The following is a 26349-nucleotide window of genomic DNA, read 5'->3' as shown; positions in this document are numbered from 1 at the left end:
ATTATTCTTGAGATAAATGTGAGGTGTAAAGGTGGTTCTACAAGTTACTGAATTATAGGGTATAGTTATTTTGTTCCACCTGGTTTGTGAATGTTTGTTTATTTTTTGGAAAAAATTACTATGGTTTTTGAAAGCTGTTTTTTTTTTTTTGTTACTCAAGGTTATTTGTTTGTTTACAGAAGTTGGTGAGGACCACACTATTGTTATTTAGGCCCGGATAAATAAAAAAGTAGAATTGAATGAGGGTGTACTTTCATTTTCACATGACTGTATATATAGTGTATAAATATAAAAGACTTAAGTCTTAAATTCTCCACTGGACCTGTGAAGTGTTTTATAAAAGTTTTGACAGTGTTAGGGGGAAACAGAAATCATGTTGACAAAGCAAAATAATTGAACCATGACTTTCAGGAACATTCAGTTAGTGCCATTTATGGTTTGAGCAAGAAAATTGGGGAATTGTCAGACTCTTCAGATCATCAGTTCTAATTTTGCTGCTCAGCTTGCCAGTTTGACGAGGCCTATTGTGTTGATCTACTGGTGAGCCTTTTTTTTATCGTCACACACCTCCAATTTACCATTTCTCTCAACTGCAAAGTTGTCCTTGTTCTGCTTATAAACAGTTTTGCTGTTGTATGGAAAGAATGAGTCTGGTTCAGTAATTCAAGAAACATTGTCTCCAGCAGCAGATTGATAAGAGGGCTGATGCCCATTGAAGTATTTATAAGTATTATAAGTCAGTGCAAAAGGATCAACTATGCCACCCTATGCCTCACTCTTTCTGTATATGATACCCTTAGAAAAGCACAAATGAAACTGATGGGTATGCCACTGCTAGCATGAAGATAATGAAAATAGTCTTCTAAGTTGGTCTGGAGATGTAACAGTTCACAGGATTAGGGCAGGGTGGTCGATTACATGTATAGAAAGTTTTAAGGCTGAATCTATGTAAGAAATATTGTGCAACTATAAATCCAACCTCTAACAAGGTCTTAAAAGTTACATTGAAGACGTATAGTATGTGTGCAGAATTTCACTGAGGAGGTGTATGCAGTCTTGCTTATCATGCAGTGGGACTTTCTTGGCCTTGGAGTCAAAAAGAAGGGGCTGCTTATCCCCTTGCTGGGACTTTTCTTTCAGGATGTGGCCCACGTAGATGAGCGTACAGTAGCTGTGTACACAAATATGTTCTGCAGTACGCAGAAGTGAATGTAGGAGATTGAGTATGTTTGTGTCACACATGGACCCAGACTGCTCATCTCCCCACACTCTCTCGGCAGCTGTCCCTAGCAGCAGGATGCAGAGGATAAAAAGAATGGTCAGCCACACTTACCATGGTGGAGTGTATATGTGCACTCTCGAATAGTTTTCCCAGCAAGATCCAGTTTCCCATTGCAGCCTATGCTATGGATTAATTCTGTAAAATCTGCCAATAAACTGTGTAAATAGCATGGTTGCTTTCATCTAAATCTGTGACAGTAAATATATATAATGGTACAGGATATCAGAAATAATTATACTGTTTAACATTAGCCTACTGTGTACTTGTATAGATAACAACACTAGGGGAAAAATTAATCTTTTTAAATTGTATCAAATGCCTTATACAATTTGCTGCAAGACTTTTTTTTAATGGGCTGCCCACTTTTCAACAAAACATTTGATAATGTTAACTGATGTCATTATCTATACCTGATACACTGGATATAAAAAGTTTACACACCTGTGTTAAAATTGCAGGTTTTTATGGTGTAAAAAATTATACCAAGATAAATCATATCAGATCTATTTCCACCTTTAATGTGATATAGCAACCTACAAATTCTAGTGAAAACAAATAAAAAGATTTTGGGGGAAAAAAACTTACGTGTGCACACTTACTTAAGTGTGCACACCCTTTTATAACGGGGTATTTTACTACTTATTTTCTTTTCAAAAATAAATATCATATACTTGTCATCAATGAAGTGATTCTGATTAACCCCAAATAAAGATAAATTCTTTCTGTAGGATTTTCTGGCTACATTCTTGATTTCATCAGACAGCTGAAGCCATGGTCTGCAAAGAGCTTACAAAGCATGTATGGGATCTCATTGTCAAAAGGTATCAATCAGGATAGTGGTACAAAAGAATTTCCAAAATATTAGAGATACTATGGAACAATGAGAAAATCATCATTAACAAGTGGAGAAAATGGGGAACCACCGTGACCTTACCGAGAACAGGACCTCCCTCCAAAATAGATGGAAAGACAAGAAGAAATCTTATCAGGGAGGCTGCCAAGAAACCTATAGCAATAGGAATTAGAATATCAGGCAAGTACTGGTCACTCCCTGCATTTGACAGCTGTCTCTCGTTTTCTTCGCATGTATGGGCTCTGGGGTAGGGTGGCTAGACAGAAACACTTTCTCATGAAAAAAACAACAACATCCAAGTCTGCTTAAATCACCCCATACCATGTGGCAAAATATGTTATGGTCTGAGACATTGTTTAACTTTTTCAGCATAATTCTGAAAGATTTTTGGCACAAAACCACACTGTAAAAAATATCTGTAAAAGTACAGGAATTTTCCTACAGTAAGGCACCGTTCTTCGTAAATACGGTTCAATACTGTGAATGATGATACGTTGTTGGAGCAAATTATTAATCGCAAGCTACTGTTTAATTTTATGGTATAAAACAGTATTTTTTGAGTCTAGTCACGTGTGCGATGCTGTTGCCTGAGACAGCTCATTACTCCTCAGAGCCACGACGCATCATGATTTTTTTTCAAATCTGAGCAAAATCACAACGGATCAAGGGAGGAAAAGTTCAAGAAGACATTTTTTTTCGCCCCGACTGTGAGCTGCCAGCACCACCAAACTGAACGACATAATCTGGCAGCATGGTGTTTTCCTTATCGCCTACTTAAGGTAAATGCAATTTTATCATTGTTGTTGTTACCCTGTGGTAGTATTTACAAAATGTTGTATCTTTTTATTATTTTATTTGCTAATTACAAATAGATTTGTTTGATTTTCATGTATACTGAAACAGCAAAGTAAGTTAGCTAGCTTGTGCATTTGTATATTACTTATGTCCATTTGCAATCAACATAATTTTATTTTTCTGTCAGATAGTAGCTCGGAAGAGGGTTTGTGTTAAACTAGTATGATTATTTGGCCGTTAAGGTCTGCAGACTGCAGTATAAAATAATAACTTGCAACATATGCGATAAAACCTGCAGCAATACTTTTACATATGTCAGACACATGCAAGCTCATAGTTTTTTGCCTAATGCAACTTTTAAGTGTGGTTTCCCTCAATGCACAAGAGTTTTTTCTAAGTTTTCAGCCTTCAAGAGTCACACTTATGGTCATAAATTAGGAAAGAATAGGACTAAACTGGATAGCGCAGGAGATTTAACATGTCACATTGACTTGTGTAGCTGCAAGTGTGAGGATATACGGGGTCTTCTCTTACACCTGAAAAGCCACTTTACCAAAGGCAAGACAATTACTTGTCCTTTCAGAAAATGTGATGAAAAGTTTACAGTTAAGTCTACATTTACATCACATGTCCCAAGAAAGCATAAAGATTGCTCTAAAGAAAGTCTACTTGACTCAGTTGCAAATCCAGCCAGCACCAGTGATTGTAATAATGCGAGTTGTGATATGCAACTTGACAGTCCCAGTCAGTCCAGTCCTGAAGAAATGGAGGTGTACCCAGAAAAGGAAGATGAAGGAGAATTTCTAAAAGATTTAGCCTTGTTTTATCTAAATTCTAAGATAATACAAATCATGCAGTTAGTTAATGTCATGTGTTCAGTTAATCTGAAACACGTTAAATCAATATTTACATGTTGTGATCATAATTATATAAGGAAATATATTATATAAGGAATTTGGTGGTTTTGTATGTTGATTCAGAGTTGGCATAATTTTAAGTCCTCACAGGGTGGGTGTCAGTCCTTCACAGGTGTTGGGGTAATCTGAAATATCATTCTCTTATAATTATGAAACACAGAGGTTATTATCATGAGTAAACATCTTGGAATAGCCTTAAGTGCAATTAATCTTGGCTTACCAAGCCTAATATCTCATATTTCTATATTGCTTTTTAGGCTCTTCAGTGGTTTGAACAATGAGAGAGGAACAAAAGCCAGCCAGGTGAAGGTGGTATCCAAGAAGACAGGGAAACTTGTACATAAAAAGGCTGCAACTGTGAATCCCCATGTGGCTACCCTCATTAAAAACCTTTTGGACTTTGAGTGGGGCTTTGTTCAGTAATGCAAAGTCAGAGCAGTGAGTTCTGCAACTATAGTAGATGTTCATGTGAAGTAACAGCATTCTGTTCTACAACCACATCTTCATGCAAACTCACAGCATTCTGTTCTGCAACCAGATGTTCCTGTGAAGTCTGTGCAGTGTTCTGCAAATCAGTGTTCATGTGAAATCACAGCACTTTGTTCTGGAACCACATCTTTATGTAAACTCAGCAATGTGTTCTGCAATCACATCTTTGTGTAAATTCATAGCATTCTGTTCTGCAACCAAATGTTCATGTGAAGTCAGAGCATTGTGTTCTGTTCAATCGCAATAGTGAAGTGGAAACGATGTTAATGAATGCATTTTATATACTATTGGCTTTAATATAAGCCTAATGTTTTAAAGCCATCTTTTGTCTGAGCCATTTGTGTTTAAGTGATTTTCTGTGGTTTTCATTTTAGAATGCAAATTTTAAATCATAAATAACAAACATAAAGATCAAATTCTACAGTATTTTAATACATTTTACAGTAATGAAGTTTGAGATTACAGTAGGAATACTAAAACAGTATAATGGCAACCACACACCTACAGTGTTATACTGTACATCTTATATTTTCTACAGCATGTTACTGTAATATTTTTTAAATTGTTCCATATTATGGTAGGTGCACTGTAGAATCACAGCTTTATGCTGGCAAATCTAGTTGCCAGTTGTTTACTGTCAATTAAAAGGATTTTTTTTTTACAGTGCAAGACAGCTTATCACCCAAAGAACATCATACCCACAGTGAAACATTTGGTGGCAGCATCATGCCATGGGGCTGCTTCTCTTCAACTGGGACTGGGGCTCTAGTCAAGATAGAGGGAATCATGGATAGCTCCAAATACAAATCTGTTTTGGTACAAAAATTGCAGGCCTCTGTTAGGCAGCTGAAGATGAAGAAAACATGTCACCTTCTGGCAAGATAATGACCCAAAGCACAAACTAAAGTAAAAAAGGAATGGCTTCAGAAGAAGTTTTGGAATGGCCCAGTCAGATCCCAGATCTAAATCCTATCAAAAAACTGTGGAATTATTTGAAGAGGGCTGTACACAGGAGATACCCTCGCAATTTGATAGAGCTGGAGCATTCTTGCTAGGAAGAGTGGAAAATGAAGGTGCTATGGCAAAATTCAAAGTTGTGTTTCTGCATTAATTTTGATTAAGCATGGTTTAAGTTTGGACAATAGCAGAGAACAGAATGTGACTCACCTTCTCAATGAATACGTTCCAGTGGTAGAATGTGTCATGTCAATTTATTTGTATAGCGCTTTTAACAATGGCCATTGTCACAAAGCTGCTTTACAGAAATATATAAATTCAGGATATAAGTTTTAAACTTATAAATTTATAATTTTATCCCTAATGAGCAAGCCAGGGGTGACAGTGGCAAGGAAAAACGTCCCAAGATTACATGAGGAAGAGACCTTGAGAGGAACCAGACTCAAAAAAGGGAACCCATCCTCATCTGGGTGACAACGAATTAGAAGAGAGGCTGTAAGCATGCAAACATGTTGTTCACTCACACAGAGCCAAAAACCTAGGCCCATGTCAAGTCAGTGTCCTGGAATGAGTACAATATCCACACTGCCTCTGGTATGTTTGGTTCTGATGACAATAAATCAATCTTATTTTGTCCCTATCCAAGTCACAGAGTGTTCACTTACTATTCAAACTTGAAAAACATTGCAAAAAAAGGTTTCTGCTGATCCCCTAGTTTGTGTTCTTCAGATTAAATTTGGTATATGGCACACCACTTGCTTCTTATTAAGTGACAGGGTGGGCAGCCAATGAGACATCCATAATGTGACACAAGGGCATAGCTAAATATAGCATTAGGAAAGTTGACTTGAAGTTGACTTGAAAATGTTCAGACATTTAGACCCTGAATGCAGCAGTGAAAATCACAACCGTAGCAGTACTATTCCTTGCCCACCTCAGTCTTGGGCTTGTTTCTCATTCTGTAAAATGAGCATGCGATAGGATGTATTACATTCTGAAAAAACTTGAAGATGAGGTAATAGACAATTAATTAATATATTTTATTTATTTGACTGCAGTAAAGGCAGGAAGCAAGATCCTATTAAAAATATATGTTTTGTTGAGCCAGGATGTTAATGTACAAAATAGAAAATCTCTGAACATCAAGTTACATTATGCAAACACTGAACAGCAATAGCCTTGAAGTTTATCCAATTTCACTTTACATTACATTTATATATGCCAATTATTACATTTAATACTTCATCTGGGCTGGACTGCTTTTTATTTTCAATTTATTTCAAGCTTTTAACATAACATTAAATAAGTATGGGTGCTTTTTACATATTAACCGTAACATTTTGTGGTTAATATGTAAAAAGCACCCATACTTATTTAAGAAAGACTAAATATATCTAGGGGAAGACAACAAATTGAATCAGGATTAGGTCTATTCTTCTTCTGTTGCCCAAACCCCCACATTCTTAGACCAAGGCTTAGGACAATATATCTAGATGTTGCCCTTCACCATTATGATTTTTTAATAGCTTCTCATTAAAAAGTGCAAAAATCCAACAGTCTTTTGTAATAATTTAACAGTAACACAATAAATGAATAAAGATGACACTGGTCATGATTACTGAAACTCCAAGTTAGTTACCAGTGATTAGTGAAACTTCCCAGATAGTAGCAGCTAAAAGGCAGAACATCTCTCCCCCTTGTCAGTAGGGCTCTTTCTGGCCAAATTCAGCCTGGGCTTAAATGAATGCTCTGATATGAGCTGATTGATTTCATTTTGCTTGTAGGGGGACAGCATTTGAGTGAGCCAAGGTCCTTGTGGATCCCCTTCTGGTTTCTGCAAGTAGCGGGCACATGCTCTACCTATCAAATACAGCACCTCTGCAATGTTAAGCAAAACACAAACCCCAGATACCACCAGCATGAAGACAGTAAAGATGGTCTTCTCTGTTGGACGAGAAACAAAGCAGTCCACTGTGTTAGGGCAGGGATAAGAATCACACTTAACAAGACGCACCATTTTGAAATCAGGGTAGATTACATAAAATATATACAAGAAGGCCACCTCAAAAATTATGCGAAAAATTATGCTTATCATATACGTCCACCAAAGTGCGCCAGTAATCTTGAATTTCTGATTCTTTAATTGTTCAAACTCCTTAGTGCCACTTCGTCCTGATAATTTGAGGATCTTTTTGTCAATGTGCCGGCGATGAGCAACATGCATAGCTACCAGCAGTGCTGGCGTTGAGACGAGAATCAGTTGCAGGGCCCAGAGACGGATATGAGAGATTGGGAAGAACTGGTCATAACACACACTGTTGCAACCGGGCTGCTGGGTGTTGCAGGTGAAGCCAGACTTCTCATCGCCCCACACACTTTCAGCAGCCACTACTAAAACCAGAATGCGAAAGATGAAGATGACAGAGAGCCAGATGCGGCCAATGCCTGTCGAATGCCTATTTACACCGCTGATTACGGCGTAAAAAGACGCCCAATTCATTTTTGATTCCAGGTCTGTGAAAGAAAGAAATAACTATTAAAATTTCTGAATTAGATTTGGCATATTCTAATAATCTGACCTAAATGTAAAACAGCCAGACATACCCATATAAAAAAGACAGTAATGTAAGCCCTTTATATTAATAATAAACTCAAAGTACAATTTACCAGCTCAGCCCGTGGTGTAAGCAGCATAAGCCTTGCCAGGTCCAAAAATATCGACCATCAGGTGCAGTCTTGACATTTGGACACTTTGGGCATTTGGACACTTTGTGCAATTTGTGTGTGCCCTGGAGTTGAATAAAAGAGCATGGGCGATGCTCTATTGCCACATGCTGTCACCTGATGCAAAAAGAAAAGCCAATCGCAATATTTTGGGCAAGGCCATGTGACAGCCTCTCCAGCTCTATAAAAAGCAGATTAGCTGTATTTAAAGCACCTAACCAGATCTTCTGTATACAATACCATTCCACTCATGTAGACAGATTAAACATGGCAAGGAGTTTCACAGGACTATAGAGATAAATTACAATATATGAAACAGTATGAAATGAAAATATATGGATATTACTGGCTCTTAATTGCAGCTACTAAAACAATTTGTTCTAATCACTAAATGAAAGACATTTAGTCAGTTACCTTCAGCAGTGGTGGTACACAAATATGTCCAGAAAAGAGTTGAAACACTGCACCAAATGGCTCGGTGAACACCATGCCATTTGGAAATGCAAATATTTTCCTCAACACTAGCCGCTGCCCTGCACCATAGAAGTCATATGCTCTTATGTAAGCCATTTACATACAATGGTGGCCCTTATTGAGGCTAACAAGACTGGAATTCAGTTCAAATGCCTCAAGTTCCGCCTACCCGAGGCGAAAGAATGAATCTGTGTGGACACAAAGGCCTCAGCAACATTATTTATTGTGCCTAGCAGCCTAAGAGAGAGAAGAACTGTCTTTGAACGGAATGGCTTATGAATGAATGTTTTAAAGGACAACACTGCCTTATGTTTCATGAGTTTTTTTCTGAATTATAATAAAAATGTTTTGCAATTAACTTTGTTTCTATTAAAAACACACACACACACACACATGCATATATATATATATATATATACATATATATATATATATATATATATATATATATATATATATATATATATATATATATATACACACACAGTACTGTGCAAAGGTGTTAGGCACATCCAAAGAAATGCTGTAGAGCAAAGATGCCTTCAAAAATAATTAATTAAATGTTTCTACATTAAAAAAATACTATAAAGAGCAGTAAATAGTAATAAGTGAAACAAAGTCAAAATTTGGTGTGATGATCCTTTGCTTTAAAAAAAAAATAGTAGTTTCACGTACAATTTGTGCAGTTTTATAAGGAAATTAGCTGTAAGTTTTACTGAGCATCTTGCAGAACCAGCCACAGTTCTTCTGGAGACTTTGACTGTCACACTTGCTTCATTATGCCCCTTTTGCTGCCAAAACAGCCCTGACCTGTTGAGGCATGGACTCTGAAGGTATGCTGTGGTATCTGGGACAAAGACGTTAACAACAGATTCTTTAAGTCCTGTAAGTTGCGAGGTGGGGCCTCCATGGATCGGACTTGATGGCCAGCACACCCCACAGATGTTTGATTGGATTGAGATCTGGGGAATTTGGAGGCCAAGTCAACAACTTGAACTCTTTGTCATGTTCCTCGAACCATTCCTGAACAATTTTTACAGTGTGGCATGGCGCATTATCCTGCCGAAAGAGGTCACTTCCATTAGGGAATACCGTTGCCATGAAGGAGTGTACTTGGTCTGCAACATTGTTAGGTAGGTAGGTGGTATGTGTCAAAATAGCATCCACATGAATGCCAGGACCCAAAGTTTCCCAGAAGGACATTGCCCAGAGCATCACACTGCCTCCGCCAGCTTGCATTCTTCCCATAGTGCATGCTGGTGCCATCTCTTCCACAGGTAAACGATGCACACACACCCGGCCTTCCACATGATGTAAAAGAAAATGTGATTTATCGGACCAGGCCACCTTCTTCCATTGCTCCGTGGTCCAGTTCTGATGCTCACCTGTCCATTGTAGGCACTTTTGGCAGTGGACAGAGGTCAGCATGGGCACTCTGACAGGTCTGTGGCTACACAGCCCCATACGCAGCAAGCTGCGATGCACTGTGTGTTCTGACACCTTTCTATCATAGCCAGCTTTAACTTTTCAGCAATTTGTGCTACAATAGCTCTTCTGTGGGATCAGATCAGACGGACTAGCCTTCACTCCCCGCGCGCATCAGTGAGCCTTGGGCGCCCATGACCCTGTCGTTGGTTCTCCGGTTGTCCTTCCTTGGACCACTTTTGGTAAGTATTAACCACTGCATACCGGGAACACCCCAAAAGGCCTGCCGTTTTAAAGATGCTCTGACCCAGTCATCTAGCCATCACAATTTGGCCATTGTCAAAGTCTCTCTAATCCTTACGCTTGCCCATTTTTCGTGTTTCATCAACTTTGAGAACCAACTGGTCACTTGCTGCCTAATATATCTCAACCCTTGACAGGTGCTATTGTAACGGGATATATATATATATATATATATATATATATATATATATATATATATATATATATATATATATATAAATCACTTTGTATTTGATTTCAAAAGGTTAGAAATATGGTGATACCAGATAGTGGGATTATAAATCATTACTCTTCTACAACTGTATACTATAGAGTCAAGCAGTACTAACTGTGTTAAAAGGATCTTCAGTACAAGCATCAGGGTCATTTTTGATTTTCGATTTCAGTTTCAAGTTTTGGCTTTAAGTCTAGTATCCAAGTGAAGTTATCCAGTTTATAAAGAATGAGAGTTGGGGATAGTTTTTAAGATAAGATAAGATAAAATAAGATAAGATAAACTTTATTAATCCCCGAAGGGAAATTCAGGTAGTCTTGTAGATAAGTAAGAAAGAAAGTAGTAAGAGTAGTAAAAAGTAGTGAGAGTAGTAGAAATTAGTCAGAGTAGTAAAGTAGTGAAATAGTAAAGTAATGAGAGTAGTGATTAGTCATCTGCCATTGGCTAAGGTGTTGTAGAGCCTGATGGCAGTGGGGATGAAGGATCTCCTGAATCGTTCAGTCCTGCAGCGCACTGAGGTGAGTCGTCCACTGCAACTGCTTCTCTGGTCCATCAGGGTGTTGTGTAGGGGATGGTCAGGATATTCCAGAATGGCCTCTAGCTTTTTCTGTGTGCATCTCTCCACCACGGCCTCCAGTGATTCAGACCTCATTGCAGTCACTGAAGAAGCTTTTTGCACCAGTTTGTCCACCCGCCTTGCATCCTTCTGCTTTATGCTGCCTCCCCAGCAGACTGCACCATAAAACAGCACACTTGCTACTGTAGTTTTGTAAAACATATGTAGCATCTTCCTGCAGATGTCGAAGGACCTAAGCCGTCTTAGGAGGAAAAGTCGTCTCTGCCCTTTTTTATATTGTACATCTGTGTGAAGTGACCAGTCCAACTTATTGTCCAGGTGCACGCCTAGATATCTGTAGGCTGGCACCACTTCAATGTCCGCACCATAGATGCTGACTGGATAAGGAGGGTGTTTAGCCCTTCGAAAATCCACTACCATCTCCTTGGTTTTAGAGGTGTTTACTAGGAGGCAGTTTTTGTGACTCCAGTCACTGAAGGATTTTATCAGGGCTCTGTACTCCTCTTCCTGTCCATTCCTGATACATGCAACAATCGCAGTATCATCAGAATACTTCTGAATGTGGCAATACTCAGAATTGTAGGTGAAGTCTGCTGTGTACAGTGTGAACAGGAATGGAGCCAAAACAGTCCCCTGTGGAGCCCCTGTGCTGCTTAGAACTCTACCAGAGATGCAGTTCCCCAGCCTGACAAACTATGGCCTTTCTGTCAGGTAATCAGTGATACAGGAAACAAATGTCAATCCCCAACCCTTGCAGTTTGTCTCTAAGGATGATTGGTTGGATGGTATTGAATGCACTCGAAAAATCAAAGAACATAATCCTCACGTAACTTGCGGGTTCTTCCAGATGAGACAAAACACGGTGACACATGTAGAGGACAGCATCATCCACACCAATGTGCTGTTTGTAAGCAAACTGCAGGGGATCCATTGCGTGTTTAACCTCGAGTCTTAGTAGGCGCAGAATCATCCTCTCCAGAACCTTCATAATGTGGGATGTGAGAGCCACCGGCCTATAGTCATTTAGTTCAGCTGGACACTTTACTTTAGGTACTGGAACTATACAAGATGTTTTCCACAGAGCCGGGACCCTCCCCAATTTTAGACTCAGGTTGAAGATCCTCTGCAGAGGCTCACACAGTTGAGCAGCACAGTCCTTAAGCAGTCTAGGACAAACACCATCTGGGCCAGCTGCCTTCCCACGGTACAGTCTTTGTAACTGCAGCCTCACCCCTGTTACTGTGACAGATGGTGGAGCATGCTCAGGTGAAGGAGGGGGCAAAGCTGCAGGGGTGGAGATGCACACAGGTGTAGGCAAAGGAGTTGGAGTAGATGGAAGAGGAGACATAGAGGAAGAATGAGGGGTTGTGCGTGTACAGGCTGCATTTGTAACAGTAAAATCAAACCTGTTGAAGAACTTGTTGAGTTCATTGGCTCTGTCCACATCACCCACTGGTGCCTGGTTGTTCTTTTTTTTGTAGCCAGTGAAATTGTTAATTCCCCTCCACACTTCTCTGATGTTATTCTGCTGTAGGTCTTTCTCTATTTTGTTTTTGTAGTCCTCCTTAGCCTGCTTCAATTCCTCTTCAGCTCATATTGGACATGTTTGAGCCTTTCTTTGTCTCCATCTTTAAATGCCTCCTTTTTCTGGTTAAGGATAGCCTTGATGTCACCAGTGATCCAAGGTTTGTTATTTGGGAAACATTGCACAGACTTTGTAGGTATAATAGTGTCTCTACAGAAGTTGATGTAATCAGTGAAGCAGTCAACCTGTCTGTCAATGTCCATGCTGTTCCCTTCTACTCCCAGCAATACATTCCAGTCTGTACATTCAAAGCAGTCCCTTAGAGACTCAACAGCCTCAGGTGTCCATTTCCTGACTGAGATGGTGGTTGCAGGTTGCTTCAGTACACAGGGTTTTTAACAGGTCTGCAGTAAGACCAGGCGGTGATCTGACCTGCCAAGTGGTGGTAAGACAGTAGAGGTATAGGCCTCCTTGACACTTGCATATAGTAGATCCAGTGTTTTACCTTCTCTGGTAGGACAGGTGACAAACTGGTAAAATCCAGTCAGGTGTGAGGTGAGAGTCACATGGTAAAAATCTCCTGATATTATAATGAGGGCCTCAGAATGTTGAATTTGTATCCTGGCAACAGTCTCATGGATGACTTCACAAGAGACATTAGCATTTGCTCTTGGTTGAATGTAAACAAGTATTGCGATGATATGACTGAATTCCCTGGGAACATAATATGGTCTGAGACCAACTGCCAAAAGCTCAATGTCCTGACAGCATATCCTCTCCTTGACAGTAATATGACCAGGGTTACACCATCTCTTGTTTACAAATAAAGCAAGTCCTCCACCCTTTGTCTTGCCACTTGCCTGAGCATCTCTGTCTGCATGTACCAGGGTGAAGTTAGGCACATTCACACAGGAGTCTTCAATGTTTTGATTCAACCAGGTCTCAGTAAAACACATCAGGCTACACTCACGAAATTCTCTCTGGGTCCTAACCAGTGCTTCCAGCTCCTCGCTTTTGTTCACTATAGAGTTGACATTCCCCATGATGATGGATGGTAGGAAAGGTTTGTATCTCCATCTCCTAGCCTTTACTTTAGCACCAGCTCGACATCCACGGTGAGACCTCTTCAGCTCAGCTGGAATAGGGTGATGCACTCCAGATTTACTCCGTTGTAGTAAAAGGAGGTCATTCCTTGTGTAGATTCTTCTTCCCATAGCAATATCCATAGGTCAATAAGCAAATATAACAGTAGTTGTCAAAAATATGTCAAAAGAAAAAACTTTGAGGAACTAAAAGACTTTGCTGCCAACTGCTCGGCGCGAAATTCTAGAAAGTGTAATCATTAGGCTTTCTAATTGAGAGCATCCACAGCCATCTTTAGTTGGTAAGTATTAGTTAGTAAGACAGCAAGTGATTAGTTAGTAAGTATTAGTTAGTAAGACAGCAAGTTAGCTGGTAAGACAGCAAGTGATTTTCAGGCGAAGAAGGCTCCAAGCAGGCGTAGAGCATCAGGATGGGCCAGGCAGGTCCATTGGGCAGGCATCTCATTAGGCAGCAGGAGTAATGTGTGGGTCACAGAGAGAGAGAGTTTTTAAAAAATGTTTATTGCAATTACTTAAACATTAGAATGTTTGGTAAACACCAAAAATAAATAAATAAATAAATAAATAAATAAACTCAAAATATGTCTTTAAGACAACAAGGTATGTGCAAACTGAACACTTTGTTCCTCCATGGCACCAACTTTTCAAAAGTTGTCAGGTTTTCTGTTATTTTATAAAAGAGAAAATCAAATAAATAAAAACTCCTGGACTTTATCAAAGCTGCTTCATTTTTTAAACCTTATTTTTCTGCTTGTATAAATAGCCAATTTTGCCTGACCCAAAATGAAGTTTAAAAGCTGACACTCAGTCAATACTCAGACTTTCCTCCTCCATATATGCTTAAACCCAGGATAGAAGTTTGTACTGAAAAACTTTCATTAAAACAACAGAAAATAGTCTGTAAGAGGGTAATAGTCTCCCTCTGTAAGCAAAAAGGGCATTCTTGACTTGACTCTTGACTCTGAACAGAAAATGGAAAGAAAAGCATTAACAGCAATAATTCCATGCAAGATTCTCCACTGTATATCTTCAGTTCTTTTAGTTAATGGCAGCTTATACTGTGCTTTCCACTGTGGTCATCCTCACTTAAACCAAGGACAGTGCACCTGGGTGTGTCAACTCTTCCATGCAACCATTTCTTGTTAAAAACCTTTAGACAAGCCTTATAAAGATTTTTACCAGAAATAATGTGCAAATTCATGTTCATAATATTTTTACATTCTGAAAAGTGACCAGTGGCTCCATCCAGGTTTGGAGACAGTGTCAGTTCAGGGAAAGGATCCTCCTCATCAGGACTCTGCATTCCTCCACAGTATGCCACAAGCATTTCTCCCACGTAAGAGGACAAAATCCCAATTTTTGAGTAGTTCTGCCACAATCTGTAAAGATTTAAATAATAGATGTGCAGCTACTCCATCAGCAGTCTGTGACTGTGGCCCTCTGGCCCTTAAAAAGCTTCCACTGTTTAAAAAGATTATGATTAAAACAAAAAAAGGTAGTCTAGAAGTGTTTGATCTGGTCCACATTAAAAACAGATTTTTCAAATCCCAGCCCTCCAAAAGTTCCAAAATAGCACTGATTACAGGTTTCCAACTCATAAAATCATTGGATTAGTTAAAAACTTTTGTAAGGCCTTGCCCACCTTTTATTTTAGGTAAATATAAAATACTGTGAAGCACCAAGTGTAGCTTGTCCTGAAAAAATCCAATAAAATTGACAGAATTTTTGCTAAAAAAAAAAAAAGAATCGGCAGATCAATGCAGGCAATTTTGTGCCAAAGAGAGGATGCCACTAATTAATAATAATAACTCATTATTAATCACACCCCCTACAAGACATTTTAGGCACCAGTCATTTCTATTTAAACAACCTTTTATTTTTTCAATAGTCCCTTCCCAGTTCTATTGAGTAACTAAATCATCCCCAGATATACTCCTATTTAAAATCTCCTTTTTTTCAAAGCAGTCTTCATGGACGTTTTGGCATGCCAGCTGACTGCTGCCCAACTAAAAAGGCCTCACTTTTACTCCACTTAATTTTTGCTGAAAATACAGTTTCAAATTCTTTATAAACACTGAGCAATGTGTCAACATCTCTCTGTCAGTCAATCATTATTACTATTTCATCCACACAAGCTGAAAGATGGAAGAAGTTTTAATTCAGTTCTCAGTTTTTTGTTTTTTTTTTAGAAAAGGTTCTATTACCAAGGCATAGAGCATACCTGACGGAGAGCACCCTTGACTTACTCTCCAACACACTTTAAATGGAGCACATATGCTGTCATTAAACTTTAGCACACTTTCAGTGTCACAAAATTAAACTCTTATTTTATCAATAAAATCAGAGCTAAAACCAAAACCTTTGACATTTTCTACAGATCACAATCACATATTCAGCCCAAATAATTTTGAGACCTCAAGAATGTCTAGAACTAAAGAGATGTTATCAAATATAGACCTCCCAGCCACACAGTAAGTTTGATCAATGTGGATGACCTCTTCCAGGACACTTCCCAGCCTAGTAGCCAACACTTTAGAAAGCAGTTTGTAGTCATTGCATCACTGCATAGTAAGGACACAGGTATCCAGTTTTTTTTTTTTTTTTTTTAGTTTAGTTTAGTTTTAGTTTCTGTCTCAAGTCAAAATTCTCTATTTTCCCAAACAGCAAATTTACCTTGAAATAGACTTCACTGTATACGTTATCAGTGGTAACATCCCAAGTACAGAAATAATCACCTGCAGTTATAAGCGGATATAAGCCAATATCCGGTGAGGTTAAGGTTAGTCCAGTGTTAGAGGATTCAATTGATATATTGAGGTGTCCAAGCAAACCACTCCCCAGTAGGCTTACTCAACATTCGTGCAAATCAAAAAACAATGCAAAATAGTTTTAGTGCCCAGTTTAACTGGTATAAGTTAGATAAATATTCGATGAGTGGAAGGCCTGATCTGAAGTTGGTATCAACTCTAAACAAGAATGACTATTAATTAATGAGTGTGTCACCCCTTTGTCAACTAGAAATTAAATTTTTCCCCACTTACATGCACAGAAATCATTGGATTTTGATCAAGATTGCAAGAAGCTTTTAGAAATTGACTGCCTCCTACCTTCTCCTCTGCCTCATCCCCTGCCATTGGCTGACCTTGTCCCCTAGATTTTGCAAATGTGAACTGGTGTTGCTGTGAGAACTGAGGTTGCTGGAATTTCACCTCCTCTGTCTCCATATGTGGGCATTCTTTTGCAAAATGTCTAACTTCACTACATTTGTAGCACACATTTCTTCTGCCTGCACTCATACCGCCTCTGTAACTGCATCCTCTTCCTCCTCCACCACATCCTTTGTCTCCCCCAGCCGCTTCGTCACTGACTTCCTTCCTTGATCAAGGTTCAAGGTTCTTTATTTGTCATATACATATTACATACATGTAATGTAATAATGTAGTGAAATGTTTTTCTTTAGTGTCTTTAGGAAAAACATTTAGATTAGCAGCCTTTAGAGAAATGAAATGTAGAATATGAACATGCATAAATAGAATATGTTTAAAAAAAAACAAAAACCAGATATACAGAGCTGTAGTGTACAAAAAATTGTCTCATAGTGCAACTGTTTCTGTATAGAAATATACAGAGGTGTACAGTGTAAAAGTTTTTTATGTAGTGTGCAAGAGATTCATTTTTCCATAGAGCAAACTGTTTGTGTATGTGTGTCTGTGTGTGAAGTAGAGGTATGCAGGCTTCTCAAGTGTCTTCATTCAGTAGCTTGATTTCCTGAGTGTAGAAACTCCTCCTGAGTCTCTCTTTGTTGGTCCTCAGGATCTGGTAGCGCTTCCCTGATGGGAGCACTGAGAAGATATTGTGTCCAGGGTGGTGAAAGTCTTGTTTGTGATGCAGGGGAGAGAAGTCCTGATGGCCTTCTCGGCTGACCTCACCACTCAACAGCACATTCTGGTCCTTGGCCGTGGTGCCTCCGAACCAGGTGGTGATGCATCCAGTGAGAAGACTCTCCACAGCCCCAGTGCAGAAAGCCTTCAACACCCTGTAAGAGACCTTGAACCTGGCCAGACATTGTAGATGGTAGAGAGGCTGGTGTGCCCTAGTCAACTACATGTTTGTGTGTGTGTAGTTCATGAGAGGTCTTCTGCGAGATGGACTCCAAGGTATTTGAAGCTGTTCACCCTCTCGACTGTGGCCCCATTGATCAACGGGGGGCTGTAGTTCCTCACCTGCTTCTTCCCGTAGTCAGTAATCATTCCTTAGGCTTGGTATTGTTCAGGGAGAGATTGTTATTTCAACACCATGTGGAGGGGATATTCACTTCCTCTAAGTAGGCCTTCTCATCACTGTTGGTGATGAGGCCTACCACCACTGTGTCGTCAGCACACTTCACCAGCTTGTTGGAGCTGTGTGTGGCCGTGCAGTGACTGGTGTAGCGGGAGTACAGCAAGGGGCTGAGGACGAAGCCCTGAGGGGGCTGAGGATGAGCGTGGAGGAGGTGTGGTTTCCCATTCTGACCACCTGGGGGTGTCCAGTCAGGAAGTCCAGAATCCAGTGGCAGATGGAGGAGTTCAGTCCCAGATCCTGGAGCTTTTTGCAGAGCTGTCAAAGTGGTAGCTTTTTGCTTAAGATGTTGACCTGCTGCTTGGAAGGTTGAGAGTTCAAATCCCAGCACTGCAAAGCTGCCACTGCTGGGCCCTTGAGCAAGGCGCTTGACCCTCAACTGCTCAGTTGTATAAAAATGAGATAATTGTAAGTTGCCCTAGATAAGGACATCTGCGAAATGCCATAAATGTGAATGTAGGTGTGAGAGGATGATGGTGTTAAAGGTAAAACTAATTCACAACAGCATCCCCATGTAGTTTCCTTTCCTTTTGTCCAGGTGGGAGAGGGCAGTGTGTAGGGTGTAGCTAATGGCATCATCTGTAGACCTGTTGGATGATTATGCAAACTGTAATGGGTCTAGGCAGTTGGGGAGGAGGGAGCAGACGTAGTTTCTAACCAGCTTTTTAAAGCACTTCATCACTATAGAAGTGAGTGCTACAGGAAGGTAATCATTCAGGGAGGCAGGATGGGCAGTTTTCGGGACAGGAATAATGATGGAGGACTTGAAACATGTGGGGCCAAGACTCTGGTAGAGGGAGAGGTTAAAAATGGTGGTAAAGACTGGTGCTAGTTGGTTAGCACAGACTTTTAGCACACGTCCAGGGATGTTGTCTGGACCACATGCTTTTCTGGTGTTAACTTTGTGTAGCACCTTTCTCACATCCATTTCTGAAATGACCAGTCTTTCCTCTTCTCCAGCTAGACCTGATGGTTCATATTCACTGTTTTCAGGGAGGCACTGCCATTATTTTGAGCTTGAGTTTTTAGTCTATAACACTTTGCATGCTCTGCCGCAGACGCCTGGAATCTGCCTGCTCAAACTGGGTCTTGATCTTGTCTCTGTATTTTGGCTTCCCTCACTGTTTTGCTCAGGTTCTAGGAAGCCACTTCGTATTCATCCATGTTGCCAGTCTATAGCCCTGTGTTGTAGGCAGCTGTGCATGTGTTCAGAGCCTTCCACACGGATCAGTTTACCCATGGCTTCTGATTGGGAAAAACCTTTACAGAGCGTGTGGGAATAGTCATAATATGCGAGCTGAGTGCATTGAAGCGTGGTTTCTTTTTTTTCCTTCTACTGCTGTAAAACATGTTCAGCATACTTGGTGTGAGCTACCATCTCTATGTAAGGTTTGTTCTTCCAGTCACTGCAAGGTGCAGTTGCCATTTTCGCAATTTCTTTGTCAAGTTCTGTAGCAATGTACCATCTAAACAAATTGTCCCAACCTTAACCAGGTTGCATACCACTGTAGTTGTTCATCGTCATTCAACAAAGTTCTCAACTGTTTCTCCTTTTCCCTGTGTGAAGTTATTCACTTTAGTCCAGTAATGTTGAGCCATAAAAGCAGCTCTCAAATGCTTTATGAGCAAGTTACACTGCATGGCTTCTTTGGTTTTTTTGAGCAATCTGTCATTGAATCTCATCCATGTTTGCAACTGTAGGTGTCTCTTGTAGAGTGGTTGTGGTGCTTGTACTGTGGCTGGTGGGTCTTGGTATAGTTGAACTAGAACAGGAGGTTCAGCCTGGGGTTGAACGTGGAAAGGAACAGGGAATGGAAGGGCCACAACATCAGAAGCTATTGCTTCTGGCCCAGGAGCCACCAGAGGAGGACAGTTCAGCATACCATGGCTCAGCACACCACCAGCCTCGATATCCTGTTACATTCTCTTCGACAACATTAGTAACTTTTTATTCTCCCCCTCTTCTGGCTTTCTCAGTCATCTCACTGCTTCTACCTCCCACTTTCTAAAAGTATCCCAGTTAATTTTCTTTCCCAATTTTCACCTTTACACTTAACAGACCACCTGTAGGAAAAACACCGCAGGTTAATTCATGCCACATACATAATTGCTTCAAATTAATTTTTCTCTGTGCCTTACGCATTTCACTCACTGGACATGAGTCAGATGAAAAGTTTATTTTAGAGTTATAGAGAAATACACAAAGAGATTAAGGTTCTTTATCAAACACTTTCCTTCTATTATTATTATTATTATTATTATTATTATTATTATTCATTTTTCTCTATGATTGCTTCAGATTTCTGAACTTTTACCATACCACCACATCTTTTTACTTCAAAGGATCCTGCGCAGTCCTATACCTTAGCGCTTTACTCACAACTGAGTGTGTCCACCTAGAGGATTGCCCCAGATAGGGCCAACTAGAGTACTGCAAGAGCTGAAAAGTGTGTATATATTAAAATATTACCAGACTATTTCCCACTAAACCAACTCTACTTCAGACAGTGACTCTATTGCACATGTTCATGTACTAAAAAACTCAATAACATATTACTGTGGAGTAGAACTGTGCTCACCTGAAAATAACAGTCGATCACCCAAATGGTGTTTAATGGGATCTGGGTGAGTGAAGCACTTTCCTGTATCTAATTACTCCTGCCAAACATGGTGGGGCTCCAGAAATGTAGCTCCAGTTCTGCTGAAACACGAGTGAGATATTGGAACCTGTTCATGACTCGAAGAATGTGGTACAAATATTACCTTCTTAAGACAAATATCATATAAACTCATAGAGACACAGTTGACTCCAGAGTAATACATGTATTTTCATCACAGCCAGGAAGAAGAACTCCAAAGAACAAAGCAATACATGCAATAGTTTATATCTATCTATCTATCTATCTATATATATATATATATATATATATATATATATATATATATATATATATAGATATATAGATATAGATATAGATATATAGATATTCATGTCTTTTTAGGTTCCAAGCCTATCCCATCCATCATGCATAGATGGATATAGCATAAATGCAACTTAATTTCCCTTCGGTGCAGGTGCCTTAAATCAGTCCCAATATAGTACGACTCCCTCCGAAGGCCTTCAAGGACATCTCTGCATCCTAACACACACAAGCCTAAATAATAAGAAGCATATGTGCTAAACTTCTACGAACATAAATGTGTGACAACAGAGTATAATGAAGGATTAACCAATATTAAAGAATTAACTAATGGATAAATGATTAACAAATTAAGGAAGGTATTAAATTAAATCATCAACCATACTAGCTTCAGTGATCTCCTCCATATTATAGGGTATTATCAGGGTAAAATTCATAGAATAAAACAGCAACTCCTCCACTACTGGAAGTGGTATGACTTAGATAAGAGAGGCCAACCCATTCTCATGCCAAAATCAACAACATCAACAAAGGAAAATAAATGTCCATAAAGAAGCAAATATCCAGCAAGGACTGAAGGAACTAAAACATTTTGCTGCCATCATTATTCAGCAGACTGTTTAGTTATGATTTTCCTCAAACGATACACTGTTTTATCCTCAGAGCAACTGTTTAATTTTATTTACATCATAATATTTACCCAGTGCTTAATTTGTAAATCAGAAGGTGCCGGAACATGAAGTGCACATGAGAGCAGAGGCGTGACGAGGCGGGAGGAGGTCCCACAGCGTGTACAGAACATGGTGCTGAAAACAACATGCTATTTACTCAATTGCCCACTTATAGGCCTCAATTTCGAATAATTTGCATGATATAAATGTTATGGAAATAATTTTAAATGATTTTAGGCTACTCTGCACAACATGCGCAAATGCTTACATCACCATGTGCTTAACTGTGGGGCTTACAGGCCTCAATTTCAAATAATTTATTAATTTGCATGATGTAAATGTTATGTAATAATTTCAAATTATTTTAGGCTAGTCTGCACAATACATGCAGATGACCAGCTGAAATGCCCACATCACTACATGCTTAGCTGTGGGGTTTACAGCACTTGCAGTCAGCAATTCATTTCGGCAATTCGGCATATACACAATAACCCTTCACAGTTCACAATAAAGAATCACACTAAGCTTTCTAAAATATTAACAGACAAATGTATGTTTACCTTATTTGTTGTCCAAAACACCCCACACCACAGCCATGTCTTCATTTTAGTCCTCCCCACGGTTTCAGATTTTTACTGCATATGTCTGTGGCAGTTCTATGTCCTTTGCCCATCCATGACCTTACATAAGGGACTGTATTGAATTTGGCCAGGGGATTCCAACAAGATTCAGAAAGAGTAAATATGATATAGTGGATATGTGCAGAGAGACATAGTTTGGGTTGCAAACCAAGTTCATTTGGGAAAATGAATGCTCACACTCTGCACTTGATATAGGAATGCTATTGACAGCAACAAATAGCTTCTTCAGTTTATCAGCTATGTCTTTCGGCTGTACTCTGTACTCTCGGTAGGGCTGAATGACTGCATGCGGGCTGTCAATGTCAAAGCGCTGACACAGTGATATAACTTCAGTCTCTCCATACATCGCACTAGCTTTCTTGGGCCAGTACTGTGTGTAAAACACATTCATTTCCTCAATAAACTTGTTATATCCAGTTTTATCCTGCAACCGCCCCTTGAGATAACATACGGTCCTCCAAGTTCTTAACCAAACTTAGGAAAAACTTTGTTGCTGGGTTTTCCTCCAGTCAGCATACAGAGAGGAGGTGCAGCAGCTAACAGACTGGTGCAGAGCCAACAACCTGTCTCTAAATGTGGACAAAACTAAAGAGGTGGTTGTTGACTTCAGAAGAGCACAGAATGACCACTCTCCCCTGAACATTGGCGGCTCCTCCGTGGAGATTGTCAAGAGCACCAAATTTCTTGGTGTTCACCTGGCAGAGAACCTCACCTCGTCGGTCAACACCAGTTCCATAACTAAGAAAGACCAGCAGCGTCTGTACTTTCTGAGAAGACTGAGGAAAACACATCTCCCACCCCCCATCCTCACCATCGAGAACATCCTGTGCAGCTGCATCACTGCCTGGTTTGGGAATTGCACCGTCTTGGATCGCAAGACCCTGCAGCGGATAGTGAGGACAGCTGAGAAGATCATCGGGGTCTCTCTTCCCTCCATCACAGACATTTACAACTCACGCTGCATCCGCAAAGCCACCAGCATTGTGGATGATCCCACACACCCCTCTCATGCACTCTTCACCCTCCTGCCATCTAGCAAATGGTACCGAAGCATTCGGGCCCTCACGACCAGACTGTGAAATAGTTTCTTCCCCCAAGCCATCAGACTCCTAAACACTCAGAAACTGGACTAAAGGAACACACACACATATACACACACACACACAACTGTGCATCCTCCATCCTCTTTGCAATTTTTTTTTGCAAGTTATGCACATTACATTATGCTGCTACAATATTTATTGTACTGTACATAGACTGCTACTCTTATGTTTACAGTATTTCAGCTACTTATATATTGTACTCTTGTACTCTTTGCACTATTCTTACTGGACTCACTTTCAAATAGAACTGTGTACTGGTTGGCGCTGCACTGGCACTTACTGCGCCCATTGTCTATTCCAGTAGTCATTGTACTGTCTTGTGCTGTCTGCACATGTTTGCACTTGTGCACTTTTTGTATAAATGTATGTAGTCCCTTGTAGTTCTGTGTTGTTCTGTTTGTCTTATGTATCACCTTGGTCCTGGAGAAACGTTGTTTCGTTTCACTATGTACTAACTGGCTGTATATGGTTGAAATGACAATAAACTCCACTGTATGTTTGCAAGTCCACTGTATGTTTGCTTCACAAGAGGGATCACAGGAGGGATTCTCTGTTGCTGTTTTCAAATGCTTATAAAGTGCTAGGTAGTTATTTCACACTGCTTCTACTATTCTAAAACTGGATGCCACCCACCTAGTGTCTAATATCCAACCAATTTTGCATAGCTAGACATCTAAACTCTCTGCAGACTCTCTCAGCTCCATTCAGTTTTTGTTAGATGTGCTATAAATTGCATATAGCTTGTCCATCAATATTTTAAAATAATTGATTATACTCATCAAGCCTATGGGCCAAACAATCCAAAACATGCCAAACTGTAATATTAGGGAAAATAGTCTGGAGCATACTTACTACTCTGCTTTTATGCCCTAACAAGACAGAACCTCACATGTTACTCCAGTGAGGGTTTTAGAGAGAAATTCATGAGTCAAATGTAGGTGCTCCAGAGCAGATAATAGATGATGGACAATTCCTTCAGCAGTTAAATCATCTAGCTCTACGAGTTCAGTAAAAATATTTGTAGGCTTGTCCATATCAGTCAACTGAACCCTAAGGGATATGATCATGGAGCTCTGTTTGTTTAGACTGGTAGACTCATCCAGCATTTGAGTGAGTTTGGGAGCACACTGTACTATTTTTTCAAACAGTTTTCTTTTAATTTCTGTTGAAATATGTTTCTATTTATTTGCCTTTGCAACATTGGAATGTAGAATTCTACTCATATCAATGCCATTTAAATCTTGGCAATCAATCTCATGTGCAAAGTCATTTACAGGCCTGTGGTATTCAGCCTCCTTGAATGCCATGTGAAAAAATACTCGAGCAGTAGTGGCTATCTGTTCAGACTGACTATTAACTATAGCCTGTATTAAAGTGTCTCTTTTTCACCTTATCAAGAATGTCTGCTGCTGCTAAATGAGGTTTGGTCCGGGCATGTTCAAATACTTTTTTCTGAGTGCCTATTGCTGTTTTTTCATATCCGAAGCAGATGAGGTTATTGTACACAAAGCCCATTCCTTTGCTATTTTCGTCCCCCTGTCTTTTCTAACCCCAAAGATCCCACCGCTTACATGTTGTGGAAACCAGACTTGAATTTTCCATTACAAGCCAGGGGTAGTAGGTCTGTTTACCTTGAACTGAGCTGCTGTCCAAATAGTTGTGCATCCCATCCTTGACCTGTCCTTAGATGTATCAAACTCTTCTTCTTGCTTAAAGCACTCTCCTCTCCCTCCAAATCTGACTTGTGGTGTAATGGATCTGTATTATATCCCAAATGGGAAGCCATATAATTGGTAATGCTGCCTTGTGTGTGCAACAAGTTAAAAATGGTAGTCACATAAAATGTTTTTTTTTTTTGTTAAAATTTCACCAAACCCTGAATAATAATAATGAAAGTGAAGCTATTCAGTTTATAGTTAAAATGTTCTTGGTTGAACTGAGAGTCTTTGTGAAGCATTATGACCTGTACTGTCACTTTAATAGCACAGGGCATGTGTGTGTTGCAACCCTTGCTGACTCTCAGTCTGTATCATGCAAGCAGAGAGAAGGGGCTAAACCATGTGCAGTGGAGAGACAAAGCTGTATGTTCACAACAGAGTTTTTATTTCCTGAATATTACTTTGTGTTGTTTGTATTGTGCAAACTGAGAGAACATGCATTCAATAAAGGAGAACGAGTGGCAATTTGTGGTCCAAGACTATTCTTCTAGCACACTTCAGTCATCACACAGACACAACGTAGGAGTTTCCCACTGTTACAATGGTGCCATGACCTTTCAAGGATTCATCTGAAGATTGACCTCAGTTAACTCATCATGGGAAGCTGCAGTAATATATGTCAGGTGGCCATGGTTCATTGACTGTGATCAGCTATGTAAACAGACTGTTTGGGACTAGTGCTCTGAGATATAGTAGGAACAAAATTAATGGTTAATGGACTGAAATCCATTTTGATTGAAATTCTTTTGATTTATTGAGTGTATGTCATTAATTGTTATATGTATTGAAGAGTAATGGAGGACATTGACACATATTTTGTTGGATGAAGACATGAGAATACTTAATATGAGTTCTCTGGCTACCAATTTAGTCTGGGAAAGGATCAGTACACCAGGACCTAAAGTAGGAGCATTATGCACTCAGTTACTAAACTCAACATACTGCATAGACCATGCCACGCTAACCCCGGAATGAAAATCGGATATAAACTCTCCCATTACATAGTTAGTTGAAAAGCTAGGCCAATATGTTGCAGCTCAACTCCAATCTGACAGCAGTACACAAAGGTCTAAAAGTCCTGAACAGGCTACGGATACAGCGTTGTCTAGCATTAAGTTTGTCATGCAGGCCAATGCTAAATAACCTCCTATATTTAAGGGTGATGGCACAGATAAATTCCCTGTACATGAGTGGGAAAATCTGATGATGATGTACTTGAGAAAGTGAGCCCTTCTTGTTCATGTGCACTCGTGTGAACTCTTGGCTAAGCTTATGGGCAAAGCAGGAGACACTGTGAAGATAAAGATGCACAATAACAC

At 39.7% G+C, this 26349-nt stretch overlaps 1 protein-coding gene and 1 pseudogene across 3 annotated transcripts; both read right to left on the bottom strand.

Annotated features, from left to right (window-relative positions):
- Positions 1-365: 365 nt before the first annotated feature.
- LOC113542732 (gap junction alpha-3 protein-like) lies at positions 366-1393 on the bottom strand (annotated as a pseudogene).
- A 4921-nt stretch (positions 1394-6314) lies between these two features.
- On the bottom strand, positions 6315-8774 carry gjb1b (gap junction protein beta 1b). Of its 3 annotated transcripts, none has more exons than XM_026940531.3 (3): positions 8432-8773; positions 7961-8198; positions 6315-7807 (listed from the first exon to the last, which is right to left on the bottom strand). In XM_026940531.3, the coding sequence occupies exon 3, from the start codon at positions 7791-7793 to the stop codon at positions 6966-6968; it is 828 nt and encodes a 275-aa protein (XP_026796332.1). In that variant the 5' UTR covers positions 7794-7807; positions 7961-8198; positions 8432-8773; the 3' UTR covers positions 6315-6965. The 3 variants fall into 3 exon arrangements, with proteins under 3 accessions (XP_026796332.1, XP_026796333.1, XP_026796336.1); XM_026940532.3 differs by having other exon boundaries at positions 7961-8134; XM_026940535.3 differs by lacking the exon at positions 7961-8198 and having other exon boundaries at positions 8432-8774.
- Positions 8775-26349: the final 17575 nt, after the last annotated feature.

Source organism: Pangasianodon hypophthalmus, chromosome 7 (assembly GCF_027358585.1).
Source record: "Pangasianodon hypophthalmus isolate fPanHyp1 chromosome 7, fPanHyp1.pri, whole genome shotgun sequence".
Classification (NCBI taxonomy): domain Eukaryota; kingdom Metazoa; phylum Chordata; class Actinopteri; order Siluriformes; family Pangasiidae; genus Pangasianodon; species Pangasianodon hypophthalmus.
Note: the sequence above shows the minus strand (reverse complement) of the source record. Positions and strands in the feature narration are given on the sequence as shown.

Bases quoted from the DNA above. Each gene is read 5' to 3' on its own strand.
- gjb1b (XM_026940535.3), bottom strand. From the start codon at position 7,793: ATGAATTGGGCGTCTTTTTACGCCGTAATCAGCGGTGTAAATAGGCAT.